The following is an 11,387-nucleotide window of genomic DNA, read 5'->3' as shown; positions in this document are numbered from 1 at the left end:
CCCTAGGCCCGGCCCCAGCTGCTCTTCCTTTAATTGGAGGCACTTTTTTATTCTGCAGGCCAGGGGGAGCTGGCGCTTGGGGGAAGGGGTGTTACCAGGTGGCCTCAGAACCAGAGAGAAGGATCTGCAACTCACCTAGGTTCCTGCAAGATAGTCCTGTGAGGCAAGAGCCAAGTTTAGGCTTAAGGAAGCAGCTTGTAGTGAGTTGTGTCAGGAAAGCAGTGTTTGCGTCTGGTCTGCCCCTTTCCAGCTTTCAGTGCCTTGGTTTTCTCATCTGTAAAATGGGGATAGCAAAAACCACATCACAGGATTAAAGATGAGTGGAGAGATCATTCTTCCGATTGAAGGTGGCTCACACATGGCAGTTGCTCTGTGAGTCCCGCTTTCTTCCCCTCCCTCCTCGTTCCTATCAGGGCTGTTTTGCAAGGCATGCAAAAGCACGGTGGAAACACAGAAGCTGCAGCGAATATAAACTTGTGTGAGTCTCCTCTCCTGTTTCAGAAAACTTCCCAACCTTGCAACACCGTGCTCAGGTAACACTGCTCCCGGGAGAAGGGGTGGGCGCCAGAGCCCAGCAAATCCTGACCCTCCGGTCTCATCTTTCTAGGTAAGGAAGGGACAGAGAGGGTAGTCTTGGCCCTCAGTAAATACCCTATTGGAAGACAAAGGCTGGGATTAAGCTGACTCACACAACCCCAGCACCTCACTGAGGGTAAAAGTTGGGAGTATCCCCAATTGGGATAAAAGTTGACTCTGATAAGCGAAAAAGGTAGGAGGGGAAAAAGGAAGAAATCCGTCAAGGAAGCGGCTGTGATAGCAGGGGAAAGTCAGTATATCCCTGGGCTGCTGGATTTTAACGAGAAGAGCTTGACAGTCTTCGTGGGCCATGTACAAGGTAGGGGTGACTCTGCCAACATTAAGCTGGGCCAGCAAGGGTAAAGTCTCCTCCCAGGTACCCTGGACAACTGGTGTCAGATCTGAGGAGTTCAAGAGTTAGATCAGGCAGATGCCAAAAGGGTTGGAAGGCCATCTGAGCTGGGGATGTGCACCTGGAGAGATAGATGGGTTTTTATTTTATTTTATTTTGTTTTGTAAATTTTACCTTCAACCAACTCACACCAAAAGATGGGGTTTTAACTGCAGCAGGTAAAACTGTGGTGAGACTAAAAGGAGTGAGGCCACTAGGACCCAGCCTCAAAAAAAGCTGCAGTACCCTTCCCCATAGTTTTCAGCCTCAAACAAGGAAAATAGCTCAGATTTTGAGATTCCAGATCAATCTTCTCTGTCTATGGAACTTGGAGCAAGTTTGTTCTCTTTACTGAGTCTGTTTTCATTTTCTTTTTAGAGATGGGGCATTGCTATGTTGCCCAGGCTAGAGGTGCAATTATAGCACATTGCAGGCTCCAATTCCTGGCCCCAAGTGATCCTCTAGCCTCACCCTGCAGAGCTGCTAGGACTACAGGCACAGGCCACTGCACCCAGCCATTTTTTTCTTTGTAAAAATGAGATATAATTCATATGCTATAATATTCAGCCCCTTTAAAATGTATAATTCGGTGGGTTTTAATATTTTTACAAAGTTATGTAACCATCACCACTATCTAATTCCAGAATGTTTTCATCACTCCAAAAGGAATTCTGTATCCATTAGCAGTCAATTTCCATTCCCTGCTGCCCCCAGGCCCTGGAAACCACTAATCTACTCTCTGCCTCTGTGGATTTGCCTATTTTGGACATTTCATAAAAGTGGAATCATACAATATGTGGCCTTTGTGCTTGGCTTCTTTCACTTAGCAGAATAGTCTCCTAGGTTCATCCATGTTATAGCATGAACCAGCATTTCCTTTCTTTTCCTTTTCATGGCTAAATAATATTCCATGTGTGGATATATCAAATTTTGTTTATCTATTCATCAGTTGATGGACATCTGAGTTGTTTCCCCTTTCGGGCTATCATGAATAGTACTGCCATGAACATTCATTCAATTCTCTCAATTATAAAAAATTGGGACATTTCTATTAACTTCCCAGGGTTGTTATAAGTCTTAAATGAGATAAGTATGATGTGGTGCCTGGCACAAAGCTGTCTTTCAAAAAATAATTTATTTCTGCTTTAGTTCCCTCAAGATAAGAGGCAGGAAGAGATTCATTCAGGTTCAGACAACTTCCGAAGTAAGTTATGGAACTCCGTGGGTAGGGCAGAGTACCTGGATTGGGTAAGTGGGAAGAAGAGAACTGGCGAGGGAGAGGAGCCCTCTCATGTTTCTGCTTAGTGTTTTGTTTGTTTGTTTGTTTGTTTGTTTTTTGAGATGGAGTGTTGCACTGTTGCCCAGGCTGGAGTGCAGTGGCGCGATCTCAGCTCACTGCAAGCTCTGCCTCCTGGGTTCACGCCATTCTCCTGCCTCAGCCTCCTGAGTAGCTGGGACTACAGGTGCCCACCACCACGCCTGCCTAATTTTTTGTACTTTTAGTAGAGACGGGATTTCACCATGTTAGCCAGGATGGTCTCGATCTCCTGACCTCGTGATCCGCCCGCCTCGGCCTTCCAAAGTTCTGGGATTACAGGTGTGAGCCATCGCGCCTGGACTTCTGCTTAGTGTTTACAGACAACTACCAATTTCACATTTGGCTTTGTCTTGAGTGGGCCTTTGTCCACCTGGCTGGAGCTCCCCGAGATTTGGGGAAAATCCAAGGTTTTCCCCAGAGATGCTAACTTCCTACCAGCATGTAGGTTTCCAGGTTAACCCACAAAAGCAAGTTGAGTCTAGCTCCTCCATATTGATCCACACCAGTCATAGCTATTCTGAAATGTGCTTTCCTCACATTTGTAAAATAGAGAGAATACTCATCTCGAAGGATTGGTGTAGAGTTTATATTGTTTGCCACAATACTTACTAACATCTGTCTTGTATTTGCTTCTTTGCTTATTGTCTGACCCCCTCTATAGAATGTAAGCTTCATGAGGTCAGGACCTTTGTTTTGTTCACTGCTATGTCCCCCGTGCCTAGAACAGTGCCTGACACATAGTGAGTACAGTACTCAATAAATATTATTGAATAAAGACATACATTCATTTGTTATTCACCCAAGATGTGCATATTTTGTTGTTTGGGGCTGTATTCTTCAGGAGAGAACAGAACTTAATAAGCCACTCTCTGCCTCCAGGAAGATCTCTTCAAGTGGAGGTGACAGACATGCCCAAAGCAAATAGATTGCAATAAGACTTGATGAGGAGAGAATGTGAGTCTTCGCATCCTAGCATCTTTCCAGACAGAGACAGTCTAAAGTCTAATCTGAAACTGAACTGAAATAGAACAGAAACAGATCCCAAGTGATAGAACCTGTGCCTTTCCCAAAGCTTGGCTTCTAAAAGGTAGCAAACATTTTCTACTGGAGAGGGGAAAGAGAGGAAGAAGAAAAAGGGAGTTTCCTCCTTTTCTCTTGGGCTCTCAGCCAGACAGCCACTGGCAAAACATTGGAAAGGCCTAAATTTGTCCTGGATGCACTTCCCTGATCCTAGTCCCACCAATCCCAGCCCCCACAGCCTTAAGCCCCTATGACTCCCTCCCAAGATTCCAAAAGTAAGAAAATAACACACACCACAGTCCAAAGTCTTCTTGCCTGGAATAGCCAACCCTGGGGTAATTGTTAGGTGTAATGCAATCTGGTTGAATTCATTCAAACACTGTAGGAATTGCCTCTTTCAACCCCTGTAGGATTTTACTTCTTGAGGCATCTTTTTATTTAAAACGAAAGGGGTATGTTGAGGCATAGGCACCCTGGCCGCAGACCCCAAACCAACCCTCTTGACTTGTGCCTGCCTTTCAGGAAATGTTCCCTTCCTGAATTTCTCTAAGAAGGCTGAGTTGGGGGCTGGTTGCTGATTTTTATAATATATAGCCAGTTGTTCATAGGCCTGTGTTTTAAAGAAGGGCAAGCCTGAACTCACCGTCCTGCCTCAGGGCCTGGGCTCCATACCTGGGGAGTAGACAGTCTTCTACTTTCTAAAAAGCTGGACTTGAAGTTTGGAGTAAATCTCCTGGTTGAGTGACAGGTGTTTCCCAGCTGAGCCCTTGGGGAGATTCTCCAGTTGGGCAGGGACATCCCTTCCTCAGACGCCTTGTGGGCTGGACTCCTTTGGCCCAGTTCAAAGTGAGGGGATGGCTCCCAACAGGCCGGGAAGACAGTTGACTTCACCCTCCTTGGGTTTGTCTGTCTGTCCGTCTCTGGGAATGGTCGCTTCCTGTTTTCCCTTTTTCTTTTAAGCCTCTCCTTTTTCCCCTCTTCTCTCTCTTCATGAACTACTCCGAGTCTTGGTCTCCGTCCCTCTATCTCTGGCTCTTGCATCTGTCTCGGCTTCTGGCCTTCCTCTCCCCCTCCCCTCCCCTCCCTCGCGCTGTCATTCACCCCGCTCCTCTCCGCGCACAGCCAATGGAGAGACCCGGCCGAAACCGCGAAGCTCTCTTGCACCGGGCTTTTTCGCCTGGTGATTGATGTCCCAGAGTCAACAGCGAGCGAGCAGCCGGAGAGGGGAAGCAGAAGACAGAGAGAGGAAGAATACGGCGCCCCCTCTCTCCCTCCCCTCCCCCTTCTACTTTAGCCCTTCTGCGCACTTCGCTTCCAAGTCTCCGCGCAGCCAGGAGCCGCTGTTGCCTCCCAGCCCCTGCTAGCTGCCCCCGGAGCGGAGCGCAGCGAGCGCCGCCGCCCGGGCCCCCCCGTGGGGCCGGGGCCAGCATGGAGCACCTGGGTCCGCACCACCTCCACCCGGGCCACGCAGAGCCCATCAGCTTCGGCATCGACCAGATCCTCAACAGCCCGGACCAGGGTGGCTGCATGGGGCCCGCCTCGCGCCTCCAGGACGGAGAATACGGCCTTGCCTGCTTGGTCGGAGGCGCCTACACTTACGGCGGCGGGGGCCCCGCGGCCGGGGCGGGGGCTGGAGGCGCGGGGGCCTATGGTACTGGAGGTCCGGGCGGCCCCGGAGGCCCGGCAGGCGGCGGCGGCGCCTGCAGCATGGGTCCTCTGACCGGCTCCTACAATGTGAACATGGCCTTGGCGGGCGGCCCCGGTCCTGGCGGCGGCGGCGGCGGCAGCAGCGGCGGTGCCGGGGCACTCAGCGCTGCGGGGGTGATCCGGGTGCCGGCACACAGGCCGCTCGCAGGAGCCGTGGCCCACCCCCAGCCCCTGGCCACCGGCTTGCCCACCGTGCCCGCCATGCCAGGCGTCAACAACCTCACTGGCCTCACCTTCCCCTGGATGGAGAGTAACCGCAGATACACAAAGGACAGGTTCACAGGTGAGTCCGGCCCGCGCGCTCCCCGCCTGGCCGCGGCCCGGGCTCCGTGCTACCCCTGCCCCGCTGGGTGGCTCCCCAAAGCCCGTTCTGCGCGCCAGGTCGCCCAGCTCTTCTTGGTGCTTCCCCCAAGTTGAGCCGCCCGCCCGATTCTATATCGCAGACTCGCCATGCTTGAAGAGTTCTCTCAGCCTGGACCCCTCTCTGTCTCCCGAAGGACCCCTGCTCGGAGAAGCTCTCCCTGGTCCCCTCTCGGGATCCACAGGCCGGGTCAGGCAGAGAGAAGGAGGCCATAGATTCAGGACCACCTTCCACAGCTACTCTGGGCCTGGGAATCTTAGAGAAAGGTGTGCAACGTGAACAGTTTCTTCCGTCCTGGCTGCTGTTCTAGGACCCAGGAAGCGAGCCCCAGGATCAGACACAAGAAAACAACAGGTTCCCCCACCTCCAGTCCCCTACACACATGCACTTCGCGCTCCTAGCTCCAGCGCCCGTGGTGCTGCGGGGCCAGTGGGGGCTCTGAGCCCCGGTAAATCAGCAGAACCAGTGGCCCTTTTTTTTTCCGGAGAGCAGGCTTCATCTGGGAGGATGGCAGGGGGGCATAGCCGCCCAGGACAGCTAGCTTTTCATTTTCATTCTCTCCCGGCTGGGTGTCCTACCCTGGGCCCAGCCCTGTTATCTTGGGCACGAATAATGCACCGGCAGGCTGGTGATCGGTGGCGGGAGGACTACTCCCGGGACTTTAGGTACTAGGTGGTGGCCGCTGCAGCCTTCTCTGCTGCCCGCTCCTGCCTTCCTCTGCTGGCCCTGGCTCCCTCTGCTCCCGTTTCCGCTCTGGGCACTCAACTCTCCCTCTGGCGTGGATCCCTTCCCCGGTTCTCACTTCCTGCTCCTCTTAGGGTTCCCTGGATCCTAGACCACGATCCTCCCGTCCGGGCTGGGAAGCAGCCACAAATTGAGCCCAGGTTAGCCAGCCGATCTTAGAGAGATGAGGCAGGAGACACTGGCTGCTGCTGGCAGAGATGGGGCCTCCTGGGGGTCCCCCGGTTCAAGGGCCCAACAGTTGAAGGGGGGTTTACATAACTACTTGGGAGAAGCTGCTGAGAGCTAGACATGGGCCAGGAGATTCCAAGGCACCCCTGGCTCCCTGCTTCTGTTCCAGGCAGCAGCACAGCCAGGGAAACTGCTCCCGCAGCTTCTTACCAGACTCTGGGGCCACGGCAGAAGTGGTGTGGAGGCTGGTGTCCAGAGGAAGAACAGTTGCTTGGGTCTAGGCCTCAGAAAGGGCCCTCCCTAGAGGGGTCCCAGTGCCCCCAACCTAAGTTTTCTCTGGCCTGGGGCAGCAGGGCCTGGTGCCCATCCCATTCCCCACCCAGACCAGGCCAGTCTTGAAGAGCCCTGCTGGAACCCCAGCCGGAAGTTCACTAATCCTGGGCCTCTGGTGAAAGGTACTCGGTTTAGAACCTACCTCGTGGCCCTAATACTGTGTCAGGCATGAAGGAGGTTTGAGCGAGTGTATGGCTGTGGCCTTGTGTTGCTCTGTGTCCTGTGTGCTTGTCCCGTGCCTGTACTTGTCTGGTCCTGTTTGGGTGTATAGATCTGTGAGTTTGCCCCCGTTGTACGTTGCGTTGGTGTGTGCTGCTGTTGATGGAGGCTCAGGTCAGGTTCCAGAGTCAGGCTCGGCCTCTTACTCTGAGCCTGAAGGCCTGGGGCTGACTGAGGGGAGGGGAGCGTGACCATTAGCTCGCCTTAGACTGCCCCTGGAGGAGGGGCGGCAGGGAAGTGGTTGGGCTCGCGGGAGCCCCGGGCTAGGGAGGCCTCCGTGGTAGCGGCGACGGCGGCGTCGGACTGGCGGGCAGGAGGAGGCCGTTTCCCACCGTGGGCTTGGCGCTGAGGGCTAACGGGAGGATCTCGGCCCTGCTCGTGGGGGTTCAGCTGCTGCGCTCGCTGACTCGCGGGGTGTTGGGCCTGGGACGCTTCCTGACGCTCTGCTGCTTGCCTCTGCCGTCTGTCTGTCTCCCGCTCCAGTGGCCCTCTCACCCTTCACTGTAACACGCCGTATAGGTCACCCCTATCAGAACCGGACGCCCCCTAAGAAGAAGAAGCCGCGCACGTCCTTCACACGCCTGCAGATCTGCGAGCTGGAGAAGCGCTTCCACCGCCAGAAGTACCTGGCCTCGGCCGAGCGCGCCGCCCTGGCCAAGGCGCTCAAAATGACCGACGCGCAGGTCAAAACCTGGTTCCAGAACCGGCGGACAAAGTGGAGGTGAGCAAGCGGGGCGGGCCGGCAGCAGGCAGCTCGCGGTTCATTGGCCTCTCGTGGGGCGCACACACTTTCTCCGCTCGCGGTTTCTGATCCTTTCGGAGGAGCGAGCTCCCGCTAGGCTTGCGGGGAGCTAGAAGCATCGGAGACCGATAGCTGGGATAGGGCTGAAGAGCCCTGGCTCTGTTTTACCGGAGGCTTCAGGGCTTTCTGGTCGGCACACTCTCTGCCGGTGTAGACGCGGCAGGTCTATTCCGCCGCTTGGGCAAACAGGCGGGTTAGTGCACTCCACGCAGTCCAGGCTCCAGGGATCTGTGAGTCCTGGGGAGCTTTTTGTTTGCGCAAACTCTTGCTTATGGAATCCTGCTCTGTCCGGGAGACTGGATGCAGAACAGCCCGCACCTTGTTGCAGCGCTCCAGCCGGGTTCCCCGCAGAGGGTCTGTGGCCCCAGACCGCGGCCCTGCTGACGGTCTCCTCCCCAGACATCCCGCCTTTGCGCAGCCGGTCCCTACCCTGGAAAGAGAAAATCAATCCGCGCCGGCTGCGGCGGGGTTTCGAGGGTACCACTGAAAGGGGAATCAATTAGGAGCAGATGGGTGTGTGTGTGAAAGAGAATTTTCCTTCTCCCATAGCCACAACTCTAGTTACTACGCAATGGGTTTTTTGTTTTGTTTTGTTTTGTTTTTTCACATTTACGCTCACGGACGTGAAGCGTCCCCAACACTCCCAAGCAGCCTCCCTCTCCGCGCGCACTGACGCTTTCTCCGGCTGCACCCTGTGGCACGCTGCACCCTCCCGCACATCTGGCCCTCGCCCGCCAGAGTTTCTCTCCTGGCTCAGGCCCGGTGGGGTAGCGCGGGAGAGTCTGGGCGAAGTCGGCGGCGCCGAGACGGGCGGGCCTTGGGGCAGGAGGAAGGAATTGGAGTTTCCTCTTTTTCTGAACGAAGGCGAGGAATCTGCCTGGGATTCCGCCTACGGGGCCACAAAGGAAGCCATGGCCCCACGATTCTACCGCACCCCACAACATTCCTGACGCTGGGGAAGGAGTGGGGGATGCGGCCTCAGACCTTGGAACGCTAAAGAGGGAGCCAGGGCTAGCTCGGGGGTTGGGGGGGACTCCGGTTTCCAAGGCCTACTGAGGGCTGCGGGCCTAGGGGAGGAGAGGCAGCCTGGCAGGCCTGCCCAGAGAGAGGGGCACAGAGAAAGAAAGAGGCAGGCAAAGAAAGAAACTGAAACACAACCAGTTTCAGAGGTGGGGAGGGATAGGGACCCCGCTCAAGGCAAAAAAAGGAGAAAAACAGGCAGCCTGCAGAAGTCTTATTTATGTATAATAAAGAAAAAGCAATGGTTGACTGAAACCACCATTTTCTTTTCAAACAAATTCCTTTAATTCATAGAGAACCAAGTGGGTGGGAAGGAGAGAAAACGAGAGATAAGACACAAAGCATAAAAGAGAAATATTCAGGCCGTTTGAAATGCAGGGGTAAAGGAAAGACGAAAGACGGAAAGATACACAGAGTCAAGAAAAGGCGGCCCAGAGCAGGTCAGCAGCCGCTGCTGGAAGAGGCCCTTGCAGGCTTCGCACGGCTTCATCGATCGCCTACAAATTGCTTCTGAAGGCCCCGGGGACTCCCATTAGGTCTGTCCACCTTAGAGACAGACGTTTGATCTCAGTTGACAGGGTGGAGGGGCGGCAGTAAATGGAATAAGTGAGTCATCGCCTCCCTGAACTGCCTCAGAGGAAGCCAGTGGGTCCAGCAGGAGCCCCGGCAGGGCACAGGGCTCCACACAGAAGGCCCAAGGCCTAGAAGACATTCGCAGAGAGAGGGAGGAAAGAGACGTCCGGCAGAGCAGCATAGCCGCTGGTCCTTGCCTCTCTGCCCTGGACTTGTGGGTAGGGTGAGGGCCCTCCGGCTTGGAATGACACTTGGTCTCCCTCGGGGTGGGGGGTTGGGAGGAGAGATGCCATCCTACCCCGGCTGCCCCTTGTGAGGCCTTCGGGGTGTGGGCGCTGCGCGTGGATGCGGAGTCCCAGCTGTTTGGGCCTCGCAGACTTTTCCACCGCTCCTTCTCTGGGATACCTTGGCTCCATCCGTTTGGGGGTTTCCAGTCTTTGTTGAAGTCAGGACTCTCAAAAGAAAGGAACGCGTTATAGGGGCCCAAACTGGATTTGGGGACTGCAAAGACGAGCAGCGCTCGTTCAGCTTATCTCCTGGGAACGCACCAGGAGTTGGGCACACGCGGGAGCCGGGTCGGTGCTCCTGGCAGGTAACGGCTTGTTCCCGGTGCAGACGGCAGACTGCGGAGGAACGGGAGGCCGAGAGGCAGCAAGCAAACCGCATCCTCCTGCAGTTGCAGCAAGAGGCCTTCCAGAAGAGCCTGGCACAGCCGCTGCCCGCCGACCCTCTGTGCGTGCACAACTCGTCGCTCTTCGCCCTGCAGAATCTGCAGCCGTGGTCTGACGACTCGACCAAAATCACTAGCGTCACGTCGGTGGCGTCGGCCTGCGAGTGAGCCTGCCCATTCTGCCCTGTGGGACCCCAGGCCCACTCAGGGGTCACTGAGGCCTGAGACCCAGGACTCCTCCCCACCCTCCTGGCCTCAGACTGCACCCAGGAGGGGAACACTGCCCTCGCACGGCCCCGAAGGGCCCCCACATTTGTGCCGACACTGTTCTCTCTCTCTTCGGTGGAAGAGCTCAAGGGACAAGGACACGCGCCCCCCTCCCAGACGCGTCCCGCACCTGTCTGAACTGTTAAGAAATCTGTTTTTGTTTATTTCATTTTATTTTAATTTTTAACGTGGGATTCAGAGAGAGGCAAGTAAGGTAGGGGAGGAGGAGCTTCTGGGGTCCTCAGGACTGTCATCTGAATTTGCCCTGGGAAACCCCTTCTCTGTGACCCACTTCTCATCACACACATGGAAACCCATAGGCCCACACAGAGGTGCTGTCACTGTCCCTCCTGGTGTCACCCCAGAGCCACACATGGGCATCTACGGCAGAGTGTCATCCAGACGCAGGGTCACAGTGTTTACACTTTGGACCTCACGATCAGGCACAGGTCAGGGGTGACACAGATTCATCCTGAAAGCATGGCACTCCCTCCAGCACAAACACAAGGTCATGGCCACACTGTGACACACTACGCCATACACAACAGCCAACAGCCACAACAGCCTCACTTGGTCTGCCAGGCCCCCACCACACATCTCAGCCCAACCCAGGTACACACAGACAGGTTTTCACATAAATGCAGCCCATTTCTCCAGAACCCATTTGAGGGGTGGGGGGGTGTTAAGTTATGCACTTATAAGGTGTTTTCTGTGTAACCATTTTATAAAGTGCTTGTGTAATTTATGTGGAAAAAATAAATAAAAGCCTCCGGATCCGGAGTCAGGGCTGCCTGCTCCTTGTGGACCCTAGCGTCCTTCAGCTGCTTGAGTTGAGCTGATGCTTCGGGGGCAGCCCTTGGTACCTGAACTTCAGAGACATGTTGTGGGGCAGGACCCTGAGGCTCTGGAGAGAGGAAAGGAGGAGGACAGATGGAGAGAAGGCAGAGTTGAGGAGAGCAGGGAGAGCCAGGCTCTCCTGGGATTGCCAGTGCCTGAAAGGATGTGGATTTCTTTGGATGTGAGAGTTGTGTGTGTGTGTGTGTGTGGTGTTTGTGATAATGTGAGCAATCAGCAATGCAAGCAAATAGTGAATATTTATAATGGTATTTAAGTGTATAATTGTGTTTGCAATTCTTGCGTGTAAATGCTTGTTTCTGCTTAAGTTGCAAATCGAAACTATCATTGTATGCACGGGCTTATAGTGGTGTGTGTGTAACC

The 11,387-nt window shown here is 54.7% G+C and overlaps 1 protein-coding gene across 2 annotated transcripts; it reads left to right on the top strand.

Annotated features, from left to right (window-relative positions):
* Positions 1-4,491: 4,491 nt before the first annotated feature.
* Positions 4,492-10,949, top strand: TLX1 (T cell leukemia homeobox 1). 2 transcript variants are annotated; one of them, XM_055242922.2, is made up of 3 exons: positions 4,492-5,295; positions 7,357-7,558; positions 9,848-10,949. In XM_055242922.2, the coding sequence occupies exons 1-3, from the start codon at positions 4,734-4,736 to the stop codon at positions 10,068-10,070; spliced, it is 987 nt and encodes a 328-aa protein (XP_055098897.1). In that variant the 5' UTR covers positions 4,492-4,733; the 3' UTR covers positions 10,071-10,949. The 2 variants fall into 2 exon arrangements, with proteins under 2 accessions (XP_055098897.1, XP_055098907.1); XM_055242932.2 differs by having other exon boundaries at positions 9,825-10,949.
* Positions 10,950-11,387: the final 438 nt, after the last annotated feature.

Source organism: Symphalangus syndactylus, chromosome 2 (genome assembly GCF_028878055.3).
Source record: "Symphalangus syndactylus isolate Jambi chromosome 2, NHGRI_mSymSyn1-v2.1_pri, whole genome shotgun sequence".
Taxonomy (NCBI): domain Eukaryota; kingdom Metazoa; phylum Chordata; class Mammalia; order Primates; family Hylobatidae; genus Symphalangus; species Symphalangus syndactylus.
The sequence above is the reverse complement of the archived record's forward strand: the minus strand, read 5'-3'. Positions and strand labels throughout refer to the sequence as shown.